The sequence below is a fragment of the Muntiacus reevesi genome, chromosome 2 (assembly GCF_963930625.1).
Source record: "Muntiacus reevesi chromosome 2, mMunRee1.1, whole genome shotgun sequence".
Lineage (NCBI taxonomy): Eukaryota > Metazoa > Chordata > Mammalia > Artiodactyla > Cervidae > Muntiacus > Muntiacus reevesi.
The window spans coordinates 59,735,806-59,756,183 of record NC_089250.1 but is presented as its reverse complement, the minus strand read 5'-3'; the positions used below and the strand labels follow the sequence as shown (position 1 = coordinate 59,756,183).

The 20,378-nt window shown below is 41.9% G+C and overlaps 1 protein-coding gene across 1 annotated transcript in view; it reads right to left on the bottom strand.

Annotated features, from left to right (window-relative positions):
• Positions 1-16,074, bottom strand: part of TTLL9 (tubulin tyrosine ligase like 9) — a 46,390-nt gene extending 30,316 nt beyond the window's left edge. The window contains exons 1-4 of the mRNA XM_065919177.1: positions 16,060-16,074; positions 12,384-12,427; positions 2,622-2,714; positions 739-850 (exon numbers count right to left, since the gene is read on the bottom strand). Of these exons, the coding sequence (XP_065775249.1) occupies positions 739-850; positions 2,622-2,714; positions 12,384-12,427; positions 16,060-16,074 (264 nt within the window). The remainder of the gene's footprint in view (positions 1-738; positions 851-2,621; positions 2,715-12,383; positions 12,428-16,059) is intronic.
• Between the last annotated feature and the right edge of the window lie 4,304 nt (positions 16,075-20,378).

Here is a 20,378-nt window from a genome sequence, read left to right as displayed (position 1 = left end):
GGTTTCTCAAGAGGCAGGTCAGGTGGTCTGGTATTCCCATTTTCTTCAGAATTTTCCACAGTTTATTGTAATCCACACAGTCGAAGGCTTTAGCGTAGTCAATAAAGCAGAAATAGATGTTTTTCTGGAACTCTCTTGCTTTTTCTATGATCCAGCGGATATTGGCAATTTGATCTCTGGTTCCTCTGCCTTTTCTAAAACCAGCTTGAACATCTGGAAGTTCTCGGTTCACATATTGCTGCAGCCTGACTTGGAGAATTTTGAGCATTACTTTACTAGCGTGTGAGATGAGTGCAATTGTGTGGTAGTTGGAGCATTCTTTGGGATTGCCTTTCTTAGGGATTGGAATGAAAATGGACCTTTTTCAGTCCTTGGTCACTGCTGAGTTTTCCAAATTTGTTGGCATATTGAGTGCAGCACATTCTTCCTTCTTATCTCTAGACTCCAAACAGCTCAACTTGCCTCATCCTGAAATCACACAATCTGTCAAGCATCCTGCTTGCTCCTCCTCTGCACCGGAGGCCAGCTAGCCCATGACCTCAAGCCCCTCCCCAAGGCAGTGTGTTCGTCAGGTCTGAGATCCCTGCTGCCTCACACTAGCTCATCATGGATCTAGTGCACCTACCCCACACCAGGCATGTACCTCCAAATCCCCTTATACTTCTCCATTCTCGTCCCTGTGTCCCCAGCCAGCCGCTGTTCACTGCCATGCCCAGTCCCCAAGCCCACCCGGCTTACCTCGTAGTGGTTTCGGAAGTGACTGATCCGCACGTGCTCGCCCATGTAGGTGTGGTCAAAGTTCTCCCGAAGCCAGCTGACATCACACCAGTAGAAATCCCACTCCCCTTCGCTGGAGGCAAGGGTAGGACAGAAGTCAGGACTGAGGACCTCAGCACTGCAGGGGGTCTGGGGTGGGGCAGCTGAGGGGTGAGCAGCTGTGTGCCCTTTGGGGGTCTCAGGGAGGTGGTTTTGGGCTGCTGCTGCCCACCATGTACTTGGTGAGGCCTGTGAAAACTACAGGCCTGTGAGAGTGAAGATTACAGAAACGTTCCTACAAAAGTCCAGGCTGCCGGCTTCCTTTGAACAATCAGCAGATCTCAGATCTGGCCATACTGAGCCCAGAAGCCCCTCTCCCCCAGCGCTCATCACCACAGACAGGGCACACCCTCTCCAGATCACAGTCCCCACTATGCTACATGGTCCACGGCAACCTGCCAACCTCACCTGCTCGTGTGAACTGCTGGGGTCCTAGAAGCATCCACATAGCCACCTCTGAATCCACATTACCAAGCAGTGGAATTAGGTCACATTTATAAGCCCTTCCCAGTTCAAAAAGTCTTCCTCTCACTGAGTCTTCAGAGCAGCCCCCAAAGGGTTGGGATCACGCCTGGAGCCCTAAGATGGGAACGGCCTTGCTCACTGAGGACACAGCAGCCTCAGGATTCACACCCAAGCCTGCCCTTCTCCAAATTCTGATCCATTCCTCACCACCATGCCAGAGAGGGGGACAGGAAACTACACGTAGCTACTAAATTCACAAAGCAGAGCGGGGTACACAGAGGAGATGCCTGAAAAGGGCATGAATGACAATAAATAAAACACCATGATTACTTTCAACTTTTTTAGTAAAAAATTAGATATAACCAAAGCCCCATGTATATCCCTGCCTGATTGTACCTCCTATTCTTTTGTCTCAAAGGAAGCCATTAGCCTGAACTTGGAATCATATCTATGAGTGTCTTTATAGTTTTACTATGGATATATGTGTGTATTCATACATGGGGCATGGCGTTGTTTGGCACATGCCATGTATGAATACACACATATATACACAGTAAATGTATATATACATATTAGGTTCTATTATTATGTCCATTTTAAAGATGAAGAAACTGAGGCACAGAGAGGTTAAGGAACTAAGCTATTAAGTGGCAAAGCAAGAAAGGCTCCAGGAGTGGCAGAGTGGAAAGATGGAACCACATTTCCACACCATCTCTGAACCTCCTACATCTGGACTTCAGTGGGAGGGGTAAACAAATTCTAGTTTGTCAAAGCCTCTTTTACATTATATCTCTGTTACATGCATCCAAATCTTAACCCTCACTAACATTAGCACCTACTATGTGCCAGGGGTTGTATGCTTGTTCATCTCAGTATCCAGAGGGCTCCGTATAGAAGAGGAAATGTAGGTTTAGGGGTCAAAACACTTGTTCAGGGTCACAGAATTAGTAAGATATCTGTACTTACTATCATGGGAGAATTCATCCCATGGGTCTGTGATGGATGCCTAGAGATCAATAGGACGCTGGCTGTGAAATAGTCAAATTGCACTGAGTTTGAACCTCACTCTGACATTTACTTTCTGTGTGACCTTAAACAATTGGCTTAATATCTCTGAACATAATAACACCTTTCTGGATGGTTATGAGGCTTAAATAAGACAGAGACAGCATCAGTAATGCACTTGACACATTGTGGATGCTAAATAAATATTGGCCCCATCATAGCCAAATTGGAACAAATCCCAGAGGCCACCCAGGGGAAGGGAGAAAAACAAAGGGAGACAAAGACCTGAGGGACAAAGGGAAGGAGAGGTGAGGCTGGTGGAGGGGGGATCTTACTCCTTTACTTCCACCCATCCCGGCCTGTGGCGAAGGACGTCCATGAGAGTATTCATAAGAGTAGTCTTGAACCGGATTGAGGCTCTCTGCTCTCTACAAGAAAAGGCAACAGAACATTTGCTCAGAACCAACTATTTCCCTAGGATGGTCCAAGGATAGGAAAAAAAGAAAAGGAAGAAATGTTCATTCCATACCTGGAAATGCCAAAACAGAATTACCAAATTTCAGAATTTAGCATCATAGCATGAAACACTTACAAAAATCAAATTGAGAATTACAGAATCTTTGAATCATTGAAAAATAATAGCATTCATTTTCTTCAGTGCTTTCTACGGTCTGGTAACTTCACATAAGCCACTGCTAATCCTTTTATTAAATGATGTGTGCTGTGTGTGTGCTCAGGCGCTCAGTCATGTCCAACTCTTCTCGACCCATAGACTGTAGCCTGCCAGGCTCCTCTGTCCATGGAATTCTCCAAGCGAGAATACTGGAGTGGGTTGCCATTTCCTTCTCCAAAGGATCCTCCCGACGCAGGGATTGAACCTCTGCCTCCTATGTCTTTTGCACTGGCAGGTGGATTCTTTGCCACTGTGCCACCTGGGAAGCATATTAAGTGATAAGTATTTGTAAATCCCCCTTTCTGTCACTCATCTGAGAAGATGGAATGGATATACTTTTCCCTCTTCCTCCTACCAGGAAAACTACAACCCCAGGACTTGAGATATAAAACAAACATAAGAAGACCCTGAAAGGTGGACAGAAGAAGGCAGACCGACTGGCTAAGGATCTCAGGATCCAAAGAATTGCATGTGGTAAATTCCCTGGGTTATCTTTTTGCCTCTTAGGTCCCAGACATGGAGAGGAAGAAGCTGGCAAGTCAGAAACACCAATGGACACAGACAAAAAGCTCCAATAAAAGCCCCTCTCTCCAACCAGGAAAGACAATAACTTCTGTACTCTGGCCAACTCTGTGACCTAGCAAAGGCTGAATGGGGAATCTAGACTTCCCACTGGGTTGGAACAAGGCATCCAACATCCCCCAAGATGCCTGGGTAGGTTGGTGTCAGAGAAGGTCAAAGATGGAGCCTGGACTTTCATCACTAGCAGGTAAGGTGCCCACATCTGCTGTGCCCACATCTGCTGTGATGTCCACATGTGCCTGGACTTCCATCCCCACCTGGCAGTAAGGAGGCACCCCTCTCCCTTGGGTTGATTGTCAGCAGAGGCCTGGTGAAGAGTCAGGACTTTCACTACTACCCGGTGGTAATGAGGCTGCACCTCCTGTGGTGTTCGAGGGGGTCAGGCGGGGAGCAGGAACAAGGCACTCCCAGCCAGGGTGAAATCAGCAGAGGCCTAGTGGAGCCAGAACTCCCACTCCACCCAGCAGTAAGAAGGAGCCCCCTCTACCCTCAAGTGTCAGGGGAGGCCAAGTGGGGAACCCAGACTACCCTATATGACAGTAATGAGGTGGTACCACACCCATTTCCCTGGCCAGAGCAGGGTCAGAAAATGTCACCTAAAATAGGTTTAAACAAGATCCAGAGTTCTTCAGCATAATACCCCAAATGTTCAAGATTCAATTGGAAATCACTTGTCACACCAAGAATCAGGAAAATATCAATGTGGCTAATACCCATGCCAAAATGGCAGATGTGTTAGGATTATATGACAAATTTTCTAAAGCAGCCATCATAAAAATGTTTCAATGAGTGACTAAGGACACATTTGAAGAACATATGAGGAACCCAGGAAAAAAGCAAAGATGTATACTTTCACTACTCTTATTCAACATAGCACCAGAAGTTCTAGACAGTTCAAGAAGGCAAGAAAAGTGATGTAGATCAGGAAAGAAGAAAGAAAATTGTCCCTTTTTGCAGATGACTATGCAAAACTTCCCAAGGAATTTAAGAAACAATTCATGAACCAATAGGTGAGATCAGTGAGATCACAGGATATAAAATGAATATTCAAAAATCAGTTATATTTCTATATATTATCGATGAGCACATGAACACTGAAATTAAAAATACAATTTACAAGTTCTTTTTAAAAAGGCATATTTAGGTGCGAATCTAACAAAACATGTGCAGAACTTATGTACTGAAAACTACAAAAGCAAAAATTCAAAGATCTAGATAAACAGAGAACCGTACCATGTACATGTATTGGAAGACTCAGTAGAGGTGTCAATTCTTCCCAAATCGGTGTGCAGATTTAATATGATTCCTGGGATCAAAATCCTAGTGAGTTTTTTTTTGTAGGATAATTCTAAAATATATGTGGAAAGGCAAAGATATTAGAAGGGCTTCCCTGGTGGTTCAATGGTAAGGAACTCGCCTGCCAATGCAGGAGACACAAGAGATGCAGGCTCGATTCCTAGGTTGGGAAGACCCTTGGAGAAAGAAATGGCAACCCACTCCAGTGTTCCTGTCTGAAAAATTCCATGGACAGAGGGGCCTGGCAGGCTACAGTCCATGGGGCTGCAGAGAATCAGACATGACTAAGCAACTGAGCACACACAAACACACAAAGATATTAGAACTAGAAGATCTAAAACAAATTTGAAAAGAATAAAGTGGGGTCACTTCAGTTCAGTCACTCAGTCGTGTCCAACTCTTTGTGATCCCATGGACTGCAGCATGCCAGGCTTCCCTGTCCATCACCAAGACTCCCGGAGCTTGCTCAAACTCATGTCCATCGAGTTGATGATGCCTTCCAACCGTCTCATCCTCTGTCGTCCCCTTCTCCTCATGCCTTCAATCTTTCCAGAATTAGGGTCTTTTCCAGTGAGTTAGTTCTTCATATCAGGTGCCCAAAGTATTGGAGCTTCAGCTCCAGCATCAGTCCTTCTAATGAATATTCAGGACTGATTTCCTTTAGGATTGACTGACTGGTTTGATCTCCTTGTAGTCCAAGGAACTCTCAAGAGCCTTCACCAACATCACAGTTCAAAAGCATCAATTTTTCGGCACTCAGCTTTCTTTAAAGTCCAACTCTCACATCCATACATGATTACTGGAAAAACCATGGTCTTGACTAGACGGACCTTTGTCAGCAAAGTAATGTCTCTGCTTTTTAGTATGCTGTCTAGGTTGGTCATAGCTTTTCTTCCAAGGATCAAGCATCTTTTAATTTCATGGCTGCAGTCACCATCTACAGTGATTTTGGAACCCAAGAAAATAAAATCTGTCACTTTTTCCATTGTTTCCCCATCTATTGCCATGAAGTGATGGAAGCGGATGCCATGATCTTAGTTTTTTGAGTGTTGAGTTTTAAGCCAGCTTTTTTAGTCTGCTCTTTCACTTTCATCAAGAGGCTTTTTTAGCTCTAATTCACTTTCCCCCATAAGGGTAGTATCATCTGTGTATCTGAGGTTATTGATATTTCTCCTGGCAATCTTCATTCCAGCTTGTGCTTCATCCAGCCCAGCATTTCACATGATGTACTCTGCATATAAGTTAAATAAGCAGGTATAATATATGCCCTTGACGAACTCCTTTCCTGGTTTGGAACCAGCCTGTTGTTCCATGTCCAGTTCTAACTGTTGCTTCTTGACCTGCTTACAGATTTCTCAGGAGGCAGGTAAGGTGGTCTGGTACTCCCATCACTTTAAGAATTTTTCACAGTTTGTTGTGATCCACATACTCAAAGGCTCTGGCGTAGTCAATAAAGCAGAAGTAGATGCTTTTCTGGAACTCACTTGCTTTCTCTATGATCCAACGGATATTGGCAATTTGATCTCTGGTTCCTCTACCTTTTCTAAATCCAGCTTGAACATCTGGACGTTCTCCATGCACATACTGTTGAAGCCCCGCTTGCAGAATTTTGAGCGTTGCTTTGATAGCATGTGAGATGAGTGCAATTGTGCGGTAGTTTGAACATTTTTTGGCATTGCCTTTCTTTGGGATGGGAATGAAAAACGACCTTTTCCAGTCCTGTGGCCACTGCTGAGATTTCCAAATTTGCTGGCATATTGAGTGCAGCACTTTAACAACATCATCTTTTAGGATTTGAAATAGCTCAGCTGGAATTCCATCACTTCCACTAGCTTTGTTTGTAGTGATGAAAGGCAACCATTTTGCCTTTTTGCAATTCTTTTTCTTGGGCATGGTCTTGATCGCTGCCTCCTGAACAATGTCACAAACCTCCATCCATAGTTCTTCAGGCACTCTGTCTATCAAATCTAAGGCCCACTTGACTTCGCACTCTAGGATGTCTGGCTCCAGGTGAGTGATCACACCATCATGGTTATCTGGGCAATGAAGATCTTTTTTTTATAGTTCTTCTGTGTATTCTTGCCACCTCTTCTTAATATCTTCTGCTTCTGTTAGGTCCATACCATTTCTGTCCTATATTGTGCCCATCTTTGCATGAAATGTTCCCTTGGTATGTATAATTCTTTTGAAGAGATCTCTAGGCTTTCCCATTCTACTGTTTTTCTCCATTTCTTTCTTTCTTTTTTTAGGAATAAATTTTTTAATTTTTTTAATTTTTTTTTTAATTTTTCTTTTTTTTTCTTTTTTTTAAATTTTTTATTTTTCAGTGGGTTTTGTCATACATTGACATGAATCAGCCATAGAGTTACATGTATTCCCCATCCCGATCCCCCCTCCCACCTCTCTCTCCACCCGATTCCTCTGGGTCTTCCCAGCCCACCAGGCCCGAGCACTTGACTCATGCATCCCACCTGGGCTGGTGATCTGTTTCACCATAGATAATATACATGCTGTTCTTTCGAAACATCCCACCCTCACCTTCTCCCACAGAGTTCAAAAGTCTGTTCTGTACTTCTGTGTCTCTTTTTCTGTTTTGCATATAGGGTTATCGTTACCATCTTTCTAAATTCCATATATATGTGTTAGTATGCTGTAATGTTCTTTATCTTTCTGGCTTACTTCACTCTGTATAATGGGCTCCAGTTTCATCCATCTCATTAGAACTGATTCAAATGAATTCTTTTTAATGGCTGAGTAATATTCCATGGTGTATATGTACCACAGCTTCCTTATCCATTCATCTGCTGATGGGCATCTAGGTTATAAAGGCTTTCTTATCTCTCCTTGATATTCTTTGGAACTCTGCATTCAGATGGGTATATCTTTCCTTTTTTCCTTTGCTTTTTGCTTCTCTTCTCTTCTTAGTTATTTGTAAGGCCTCCTCAGACAACCATTTTGCCTTTTTGCATTTATTTTTCTTGGGAATGGTCTTGATCACTGCCTCCTGTACAATGTCATGGACCTCCATCCATAGTTCTTCAGGCACTCTGTCTATCAAATCTAATCCCTTGAATCTATTTGTCACTTCCACTGTATAATCATAAGGGATTTAATTTAGGTCATACCTGAATGGTCTAGTGGTTTCCCTACTTTCTTCAATTTAAGTTCACAATTCTTAATTTTTGAGTTTTGCAATAAGGAGTTCATGATCTGACCCATAGTCAGCTCCCAATCTTGTTTTTGCTGACTGTATAGAGCGTCTCTATCTTCGGCTGCAAAGTATATAATCAATCTGTGGGGAAATCAGTCTAATCAATTTCAAAACATTATGTAGCTACAATAATCAAAACTGTGCGGTATTCACAGAAAAAGAGATACAGGGACCCAGAGAAGAGAAAAAAGAGCAAGGAAATAGCACACAAATCTGCCCAACTAAATTTTGACAAATGAACAAAATCAATTCAATGGAGGAAGAATAACCTTTTCAATAAATGGGGCTGGAGTGATTTGATAGGCACATGCAAAATATGAACCTAAACTTAAACCTCGTACTTTATTGTGTGAACTAGTTTTAAAAATTAATTTTATTTAATTTATTTATTTATTTATTTTTGGCTGCACTAGGTCTTTGTTGCTGTGCGCAGGCTGCTCTTCATTGTGGAGCACAGGTTTCTCCTTGCCGAGGCTTCTCTTGCTATAGAGCTCTGACTTAGTTGTTCCTTGGTATACAGGATCTTTCTAGACCAGGGATCGAACCTGTGTCCCCTGCATTGGCAGGCAAATTCTTAACCACTGAATCACCAGAGAAGTCCCTGAGACCTCATAGTTTATATGAAACTTAACTATAGTCCCCCTGGGCTCCTCTGTCCTTGGGATTTCCCAGGCAAAAATACAGAAGTGGGTTGCCATTTCCTTCTCCAAAGGATTTTCCTGACCCAGGGATAGCACCTGCATCTCCCACATTGCAGATGGATTCTTTACTGCTGAACCACCAGGGAAGCTCAAATTAATAGCACAGGAAACTTAAATGACCAACAAGCATGTTAAAATATACTCAACCTTATCAATAACCAAGAAATGCAAATTATGATAAAAAGGACTTCTGCTTTTAGTTATGATATAAAAGGATGCGAAAGAGTTTCAATCCTATAATTACAATGAGAAAATAATGCATAGAATAAATGTCCTTGTTCCTGGGGCTAGTGGAGAGCAACAGACAAAAGAAAACTTGACGAACTAATTCCAGAGAGAAACAAGGCCTTCATCAAGGAGCAGAGAAGATGCAGCAGTTTCCAGATCTGGGTCTGGGTTGGACAAGTAAGGGAACGACGCCAGCAGTGGAAGATAGAATTTGCGGTGCCAGGAAAAATTAGCCGAACTTAGACAACATGTGGGCTTCCCTGGTAGCTCAGCTGGTAAAGAATCTGCTTGCAATGCAGGAGACCCCCAATTCAATTCCTGGGTTGAGAAAGTCCCCTGGAGAAGAGATAGGCTACCCACTCCAGTATTCTTGGGTTTCCCTGGTGGCTCAGACAGCAAAGAACCCACCTGCAATGCAGCAGACCTGGGTTCGATCCCTGGGTCAGGAAGATCCCCTGGAGGAGGGCATGGCAACCCACTCCAGTATTCTTGCCTGGAGAATCCCATCGACAAAGGAACCTGGCAGGCTACAGTCCATGGGGGTCGCGTAGAGTCAGACTGAGTGCCTAAGCATAGCATAGCACAGACAACGTGTAGGGTGGATAAAAATCCGGAAGAGCCCTTTCCCAAACCAAATGAAATGAAGCTGGATTCTGGCAAATTTGCTTAAAAAAGAAGCACTATAGAAAACAGTAAAGCTGAGAGAAAACCCAGACTTCTGCACATGGTGCTTGCATTCCAGCAGCCCTGCCAGAGTTGAATCCCAAAGTAAACAAAAACAATCAAACAAATAAATTTTAAAAGAACACAAAACTGCAGTCCAATCTCCTCCCAGGTCAGATACTAACACGTTCAAAATGGCAGTACAGGAGGCTAGGCTTGGGATGAAGTCAGTGTATTAAAGCTTTGATCCAACCCATGCTCCCAGTGCATATAATAAGTTATGTTTATAGTGTAGTCTGTTAAGTGTGCAATAGCATTGTGTCTCTTGAAAAATGGACATATCTTAATTTAAAAACATTTTATTGCTGGGACTTCCCTGGTGGTCCAGTGGTTAAGAATCTGCCTACCAATGCAGGGTACACGATTTCGACCCCTGGTCTCAGAAGATCCCACATGCCTTGGAGTAACTAAGCCTTTGATCCACATCTACTGAAGCCCACGTGCCTAGAGCCTATGCTCAGCAGCAAGAGAAGCCCGTGCACCACAACGAAGAGCAGCCCCCACTGGCCACAACTAGAGAAAGCCCATGTGCAGCAATGCAGACCTAGCACAACAAAAAATAAAATGAATAAATAAATATGTAAATAAAAAACTTTAAAATACTTTATTTCTTTTAAAAAAAATGCTGTCATTTGAGTCTTCGGTGTGGTGTAGTAGTAACATCAAAGATCACAGATTCTCATAATAAACATAATAATAATGAAAAAATATGAAATGTGAGAATTACCCAATTGTGACACAGACAAAAAGGCAGAAAATTCTGCTGGAAAACGGCACAAATAGACTTGATCAATATAGGGTTGCCACAAACCCTCAATTTGTAAAAAAATACATAGTATCTGTAAAGTGCAACAAAGCAAAGTATAATAAAAGGATGTATGCCTATACACAAACACATGTACACAATTATATGTGGGTGTGGAAGTGGGTGTGTATAATTTTTTTGGTCTTCGCTATTTTTTACACACAATGTGCAGAATGGAATATAAAAAATATAAGGCATGCAATAATAAAGCAGAAAAATGTAATGCATAATCAAGAGGAAAAACAGCCAATTGAGATAAACTCATAAATGACCCAATTATTGGAGTTATTAGATTAAGACTTCACACAGATACTATAGATATGTTAAATAATTTATATGAAAAGATGGATATAATAAGTAAATATATGAGTTATTGCAGAAAAGATATTAAAAGTCTAAAAAGGAGCCAAGATGGAAAAATCTAAAACTGAAAATTACAGTATCTGAAATTAAAAATTCATAGGATAAATTTAACAGGGGATAGGACATTATCGAAGAAAGGACAGTAATGTTAGTCAAAGGGTAAAAATTTCTAGTTATAAGAGAAATGAGTTCCGAGGATCTAATGTATAGCATGGTAACTATACTCTATGATATGCTTGAAAGTTGTTAACAGTAGATCTTAAGTGTTCTCACCATAACAACAACAACAAAATGGTAATTATGTGAGGTGAAGGATGTGTTGACTAAGCTTATTGTGGTAAACATTTTACAATATATATGTGATGTGTATCAAATCATCACATTATACACTTTAAATTTACACGATACTATATGCGAATTGCATCTCAGTAAAGCTAGAAAATAATTGAAAGATAGTAAATTTGAAGACAAGACAATAGAAATTATTCAATCTGAATTAAAGAAAGAAAAAATTTAGAACAACAGATCTCAGCACCTTACGGGATAATATCAAACAATATAACATACATGAAATCCATGGCAACATACATATGCAGTCCATGGGGTCAGAAAGAGTCAGACATGACTGAGTGACTGAACTGAACTGAATAAAACTGATGGATGGTTTCTGCTATCAGAAGTGCTCTTTGTTTTGTTGAGATGGGAGCAGCCGTGTAAGTTTGGGGCCAGGATCTGGAACATAGTGGAATCACTCTGCGTGCAAGAGTGAAAGGTTTAAAATTGGTGGAAAGGAGTCAGTACATATAGACAGAAACCAAAGATGGTCGCTGCATGAGAGAAAGGTCAGAGACCATGCGTGCCCTCCCCAGTAGTGGTATAGTCAGGAAGGACTTTAGAAAAAATAAAAATATCTAAATGAAAAAAGAAAATTCTAAAAGAATTGCCATGGTGTGTGCAATGTAACGACCTCCTTAACTCCCCACAAAAATCTTCAGTTAAAAAAAAAAAATCTTCAGTAAAGTCTGCATTGCTCACTCCTGCTTTGTGCGGTGGATTCTGTTTAAGAAATCTAAAAAGATGCTGAGTTCTGCACCCAGGTTACTGTTGCAGAGTGGTACAGAAATTTAGAATGGATTTGTCATTTATCAAGTCCACTTCACATGGTTGTTGAACAAGGCATGGGAACACAGATACAACATGGTCTGTGGAGGCCAACAAGCTCTGCCACTAACGGATCCTACAGTCTTGAGCAAGTAACAGCTTCTCTGAGTTTCAGTCTCCCCATCTGTAAAATGGACAGAATAGTAGTATCTACTTCAAAGAATTGTGGTCAGGATTCATTGAGATAAGCAAGTGAAACAACAAGCCCAGGGCCTGGCAAGTGCTTGCTAATTGTTTGTTATCATTATCCTTATCATTATCAAAGTAAAGAAGGGGGAAGGGAGAGATGGACAAAGGGAAGGAAGGAGGGCTGCAATTAGTTCTGGGTTTATTGGACTGGGTGGGACCACTCACCGTTCTTTTCCTTTTGGCAATCCATGGCCCTTGTAATTTTGATTCTGCAATGAGAAAATGAAAGTGATATAATTTTATACATTTCCATTCTGTTTTTCCAGCTCAGCTTACTGCAGATATTAAAATTTTCAAACTATCAGACTCAGCACTGCACAGATGCTATGACAGGAAGGTTTAGCCTGGCAAAGTTCTCACTGGTTAGCAATGTACCCAGAAACTTGGTCCTTGGAATGAACCCCCAAGGATCCAAGGGTCCACGTCACTCTAGGCTTACTCCAGATATGGCCGTATAGTGAATACCCAGTTTTAAGTGTTTCAAATGTCCAACCATGAACCCCAGTATGAGGGCTGAACTCAGTAGGATCTGGACCTTTTATAACATTGAATGTTTGATTAGACCCATGATTCAGGAGGAGCTGGGTTAATGACTAAGAGCAATGTTAATTGCTTTGACTCAAAATGGACCTTCCAAATCCTCAAAGGGTATTTGGGATATTATTGCCTACAACTATGTCCAAAACAGTTTGATCCTCAGTCCTGGTATAACTGATCCCTAAGGCAGGTGTGAAAGGAGAATCAGAAATTGGTCTTATGCAAGATGACCTATGCACCTTGGACAGATGAACCATCTGTATTAGTTTTCTATTGCTGCATAACAAATTACCACAAACATAGTAGCTTAAAGCGGTGCAGATCTATATCTCACAGCTTCCTTGAACCAGGAGTCAGTCTGGGCACATCTTAGCTGGATCTTCTGCTCAGTTCTTGCAAGGCTACCATCAAGGTGATGGCTGTGGTTATGTTTCTCCTCTAGGGCTTGGGGTCCTCTTCCAAGATCACCCGGATTGTTGGCAAAATTGTTATTTGGGGTTGTACAATTGAGGTCCCTGTTTATTTGCTAGTCATTGATTGGGACTGCTCTCAGCTCCTAGAGGCTGCTTGCAGTTCCTTTTGAAGTGGCCCCCTTAGGCAGTTCAAAACATGGATGCTTACTTTCTTCCAGGCCAACAAAAGCAAATCCCTCTGATTCCAACCCTTCTCCCACTCCAAGTTGGCTATGATGGAGGCTCATACAACATGGTAATAACTATCCCATCAAAGCTACAGGCTCCATCAACACTCAAGGGGAGGGCATTATATAAGGTGTGTACACCCAAGGTGGGAATCTTGGGGCCATCTTAGAATTCTGCCTACCACACAACGCTGTGCTGTGCTTAGTCACTCAGTCGTGTCTGACGCTTTGTGACCCCATGGCCTGTAGCCCCCCAGGCTCCTCTGTCCATGGAGATTCTTCAGGAAAGAATACTGGAGTGAGTTGCCATGCCCTCCTCCAGGGGATCTTTCCAACTCAGGGATTGAACCCAGGTCTCCTGCATTGCAGGCAGATTGTTAACCCTATGAGCCACCAGGGAAACCCAAGAATATTAGAGTGGGTAGCTTATCCCTTCTCCAGGGCATCTTCCTGACTCAGGAACCGAACTGGGTCTCCTCCACTGCAGGTGAATTCTTTAACAGCTAAGCTATCAGGGAAGCCCCTACTACACAATGCTACCCCTCAAAAAGCCAGTAGAAAGGGCTAGAGGTTATTATTTTACAAAACCTGCAGAAGTAAGCTCCCCACAAAAGCAAGGGTAATTTTACCCTGTTTCAATCAAGCCTCTCCAGTTCCCCTAGTCAAGTGTTCTAATCTTTATTCATAATATCTTTTAAATCCTCACATGTTTATGTATGCTTACATAGTTGCTCCAGAGTCTTTGCTTGAAAAAATTTCCCATTTCTCACTGAATTGTCTTGCCTCTTCTGTCAAAATTCAATTGGCTATATATATGTGGGTCTATCTCTAGACTCTATTTTGTTCTATTGACTTATTTGTCTACTCTTATGTCCCCACCACACTGCCTTAATTACCATAGTTTTCTAGTAAATCTTGAAATCAAGTCGAGTAAGTCTGATTTTTTCAAGATTGTCTTTACAAGTTGAGGTCCTCTGGACTTCAGTATTAATTTTAGGATCCTCTTGCTAACTTCTATCAAAAGAGTATATTGGTATTTTTATTGGGATTATAATGAATGTACAGATCATTTTGGGAAGAAGTGACATCATAAACGATTGAGTGCATTATTCCATGAATATGGTCTATCTCTATTAATCTAAGTTTTCAATTTTATTTCCACTGTTTTCTAGTTTTCAGTATAGAAGTCTTGAACATGTTAAATTACATTTATTTTTAGACATTTGATTTTGTGATGCATTGTAAATTTTCACTTTCCAATTATTTGATGGTAAACAGAATAAGGAGTGATGCTGGAGCTGAAACTCCAATACTTTGGCCACCTCATGCAAAGAGGTGACTCATTGGAAAAGACCCTGATGCTGGGAGGGATTGGGGGCAGGAGAAGGGGATGACAGAGCATGAGATGGCTGGATGGCATCACTGACTCGATGGATATGAGTTTGAGTAAACTCCGGGAGTTGGTGATGGACAGGGAGGCCTGGCGTGCTGCGGTTCATGGGGTCGCAAAGAGTCGGACACGACTGAGCGACTGAACTGAACTGAAACAAAATAAAGCTCCCTCAAAATGTGTCCATGTCTTAATCCCCAGAACCTGTAAATATGTCAGGTGCGTGTGTGTTCACTGATGACCAATTCTTTGGGACCCTAGCCTAGGGACTGTAGTCAGCCAGGCTCCTCTGTCTACAGAGCTTTCCAGGCAAGAATACTGGAGTCGGTAGCCATTTCCTACTCCAGGGAATCTTCCTGACCCAGGGATGGAACCCATATCGCCAATGTCTCCTGCATTGCAGGTGGGATTCTTTACCACTGTGCCACTTGGGATTGTATGGCAAAGGGAAATTAAGGTTGTAGGTGGAATTAAGGTTTGGAATCAACTGACTTGAAAATAGAGACATTATCCTGGATCATTTGGGTGGGCCCAAGATAATCACTTATTTTTTTGCTCTGAAAGTGAAAGTCGCTCAGCCGTGTCCGACTCTTACAGTCCCTAGAATTCTCCAGTCCTTGGGTAGCCATTCCCTTCTCCAGGGCATCTTCCCAACTCAGGGATCGAAATAAAGAAATGGAAATGCCATTCTTCGGAGGTGGAACACGGGGTAAGAAGCAGGCCGGGTGAGACAACTGGATTCTAGAGTAATTCATTCTTTTCTCTGAGTCTAATCTTTCCCAGATTAGAAATCTCTACCACTTTTGAAATGGGGGCGTTGGTCTGGGCACTCCTAGAGGGCAGGGGCTTGTCCGTTTCACCTCTCCATTGGCCAGTACTGGGCTGGCCTCGGAAAAAACACTAATTAGCGTCTGGGGGATGGATGGATGAGAGAGTTGCAAAAGGCCGACGGGGTAAATAGATTTCTAAAGAGCTTTTCCAGGTCAGGAAATCCGTAATTCTGAGCTTTCCACGTAGTCACAGAAATCGCTGACTATAGTTTAGAATCCTAGAGTTTCATAAATTTCTGGCCGGCAAGCCAGGTTTCTTGAACTCGCACTGAAACTCCGGCGTTGCGCAGGATGCCGGGACTTGTAGTTTTTTTCTCTGAACGCGTCATTTTCTTCCTTGCTAACGGGAATCCCTCCACTAGGACTCCTCAACTTCTGAACCTCTCTGCGATTTCTCTCCCTCTCTAGGGACGATGAACCATCTGGATCGAGGGGCGCGCCTACCTTCGGTCGCGACATGATAGGATTCCCCAGCGCGCGATCCAAACCGCCACTTTCTCTGGCCAGAGCCTTAGCGTCCTGTTGCCAAGGCGACGGAGGGGCTCTGCTGTTCTGATTGGATGAGGTTGGGAAACTCCTTTCCGCGCAACTCACAGACCCCAGCTCAGAAGCCGTTGCGTGCCGAGGCGGCCCAGACCCCTCTAATCCCTAAAACTTTCTCCCCCAGACCTATGCCTCCGCGACCTAGCTGGAGACTGGCTGCCAGCCGAGGGCACTCACGCCTCGTGTCTCCTGCGGCTGCACTTCGGTTGACCTAATAGCCCTGCATCTGAAAAGTTGTCAGTTTTTGGTCAAAGCGACGGTTCTAAGTTTCATTACTCGGTCCCTCACAAAGTCACCTGGTCAGTTGCTCAAGTGGCCAATCAGTCACTCTTGATCTCTCTCAGTCATTCTAATTCTTAGGCACTAACTCAATGCCAGGACTCGCCTCAACGTCTGCAGTAGCCTCCTGAGCCTCTAGGAGTGCCCACTTTGCCCTATCCATTCCAGTTCAGTCTTTGCACTGCTGGCAAAGAGCTCTTTAAAACACAAACCTGATCTTGTCTCTCCCCTGCCTATAACCAGGCCATTTATTCCTCACTGCACCCTGTGATGGCTCCATGTCCTTCCCTGCCTTACTTCCCACTGCCCTGGGATCTATATACCTATATCTATATAGCTGATTAGAAACTATTAAACAATTTTTGTTGTTGTTATTTTATAGCAATAAAAACATGTAGGAGTATATCTAACAAAATATATGAAAGACATTTCATCAAATAACAAATTTTTATTAAGCATCTACTGTATGTCCTGGCCCATTCTTGACTCTGAGGATACAACAGTGAACAAAACTAACAAAGACTGTGGAGTTAATATTCTCATAGAGAAAATTACAAAACGTTATTGAAGGACATTAAAGAAGGCCTGAATACGCAGAGGGACATACCATGTACATGGATGGGAAAACTCAATATCATAAAGACATGTATTTTCCCAAATCTAATCAAGAATTTTTGAAAACAATTGTCAAACCCAAACAACAAAGCTTATGTGTTGGGGAAGGGAGATATTTCTTTGCTTATCAAGTCACATATGGTACAAAGAGGCAAATATTAATGGAATACAGTAGGGATCCTAGAAACAGACACGATTTTTTCTGTACTGATGTACAATAGAGGTGAAATCATAAATCCGTAGGGAAAGGGTGGAGAACTCAATAAACGGCACTGAGAAACTGGCTTTCCATAGGAGTAAAAAATTGATGCCTGATTCAAGTAGATTAAAGAATAAATATGGCAAGCAAATATTTCAGACTACAACTGACCCTTGAATGATGCAGAAGTTAGGTGCACCAACCCCTAAGCAGTTGAAAAACCGCCTATAACATGACACTTGGCCCTTCTTGTAGACGGTTCTACAGCCTTGGATTCAACCAATCTCTGATTGTATAGTACTGTATTATGCTTTTATTGAAAAATATCTGCAAATAAGTGGACATGCCAAGTTCAAATTCATGTTATTCAAAGATCAACTGTGGAGTATGACTTTTTTAATAAACCACAACTCATAAGGGAAAAGCTGATCTGTGACTTTCTCAAAATTTATACTGCCATATAACACTGCTGTTGCTGCTAAGTCACTTCAGTCGTGTCCGACTCTGTGCGACCCCATAGATGGCAGCCCACCAGGCTCCCTCGTCCCTGGGACTCTCCAGGCAAGAACACTGGAGTGGGTTGCCATTTCCTTCTCCAATGCAGGGAAGTGAAAAGTGAAAGTGGAGTCGCTCAGTCGCGTCCAACTCTTAGCGACCCCATGGACTGCAGACTACCAGGCCCCTCTGTCCCTGGGGTTTTCCAGGCAAGAGTACTGGAGTGGATTGCCATTGCCTTCTTCACCATATAACACAAGACATTATAAACCGGACTAAAAGACAAGCTACAGATTAGGAGTAAAAATCTTCAACCTGTATAACAAAGGGATAGTATTCAAAGAACTCTTGCAAACTATTAAGAAAAGGACTCTCTCCCACAACCTGCAAAAGAAAAGTGGATAAAATACACAACTGGGGACTTTCAGTAGAAGAAACTCAAATCACTAATAAGCAATTGAGATATATAATAAAAATAATTATAAGATATGGTTTTAACCAGAAAAATATTTAACCAGAAAAATATTAAAACATTTATCAATGCTAAGTGTTTGTGAGCATGTTGGGAAACAGGAATCTTTATATGCTGCTGGTACATTCACACTTTGGAAGGCAACTTGGTAATATCTTATAAATTGAAAAGGCACACACCTCACAACCCACTAATTCAACTACTGAACATATGCTCTTTGAATACAGCCACAAGACCTATGAACTACCTTTCATTTTGCAGCTAATGTGCAAGGTGACAACCTTCCCTAAAGAAGTTCTTACACTTGTGTAAGGGTTGTATGTATAACGATGTTCTTTGCATATAATATAAAACATTCTTTGTATTAGTGCAAAATATTAGAAATGATTTAAATGTCCACTAGTATGGTGATGGATGAGTAAAATATGATATATTTTAATAATAAGATACTACATAGTGATAAAAATTAATGACCCAGCTCTATATCAACATAAAAATATCCTCCAAACTTATTTTTGGGTCAATAAAAGAAAGTTGTAGAAGGATAAATATTTTTAAAGGTTGATTTGTGTTAAATATAAACACACATACAAAAGTATATTCTATATACTACAGGTATATAGGTATTACAAGTTTAAAAACACAGACTGGAAAGATGCACACCCAATTCATGACAGTATTGCCTGTGGGGAAAGAATTAAAGATGAGGAAAGAGAAGAAGAAACTTCAATTATGTCAAGTTTATTTGGAATTTTTTTTAATAACCCAGTTGAAGCAAATATGTCAAAATACTCTTACCTGAATTTGCTTTTCAGGTTTTTTTCTAAATGAAAACCAAGCCATAGCAATAACAGAAAATCAGTACTATGAGAGATGACATTTAGGATACTTTGGGAACTCACAATGGTGGGGTCTAACCGACTCTAACTGGAGTCAGCAGAGACTTTCAGGAGGAAATAGGAGTTCATCTGGTAATGGGAATGGGAAGGGCATTCCGGTAAGAGGGAACAGCATGTACAAAACTGGAAGACAGAGTGAAACACGTTTGAGGAAGTGAATGAAGATCAGTGGCCAGAAAAGAGCGAAGAGAGGAATGATGAGACAGCCAAACCTGGATGTTTTTGTTTGTTTCCTTTTTCACAGATGTGGAAACAGAGCCCTAGTGAAGGCAGTAGAAACCAGGCCTCCTAACACCCTGTCAATTTTTCTGTGATAATAATAATAATAATAACAACAATAATGATGATAATAATGGTGATGAGGTGCTGTGTGCAGTCTCTCTGGTAGATATTTTAAATATGTCCTTGCTTGTAATCTTGCTACAGACCTAGAGGGGCTTTTTCCCTCCTCGTTTTATAGATAGTAAATCTGAGGCCTGTAGAAGTTAAGAAATTTGCTCCAAGTCACAGTGGTAGAAGCCAGTCCCACAGGCTTTATGTGCCGTGCTAAGCAGGTTGGACTTTTTCCCAAGGACATTGAGTGTATTAGGTTCCTATTGCTGCTGTAATTACCATAAACTGAGTGACTTAAAACAATACAAATTTATTAGCACATAGTTCTTGAGGTCAGAAGTCTGAAATGGGTCTCACTAAGCTAAAATGAAGGTGTTGGCAGGCTTGAGTTTCTTCTGGAAACTCTAGGGGAGAATCTATTTCTTTGTTTCGTCTTCCTTGGCTCACGGCCCCCTTCCATATTTGAAGCCAGAAATCATACTACTGTGACCTCTGCTACTGTCGTCACATCCCCTCTGACTCTTATACTCCTGCCTCTCTTTTTCACTTACAAGAATTCTTCTTTGTGAATCCAAGTTGGCCTCATTGGACCCACCCAAACAATCCAGGCTAATCTCCCCATCTCACAGTCAATTCCATCTGCGGCCTTAATTCCCTCATAACATAACATGTTCCCAATTTTCAGGAATTAGAGAATGGACATTTTTGTCCATTAATTTGCCTACCATGGTGAACCACCGAATGGTGCTAAGCAAGGAAAGACAAGGTGAGAACTGCATTTTAGCATTTTCACATTATTATTGGTTTTAGAAAACTGTCACTTCGTGACTCATTTAAGGCAAATTAGGCTTTGTAACAACTAACACTTTCAAAGGCTGAACAGTACATAGATATTAAATGTGTTAAGTCTAATAACTACATTTTCCCA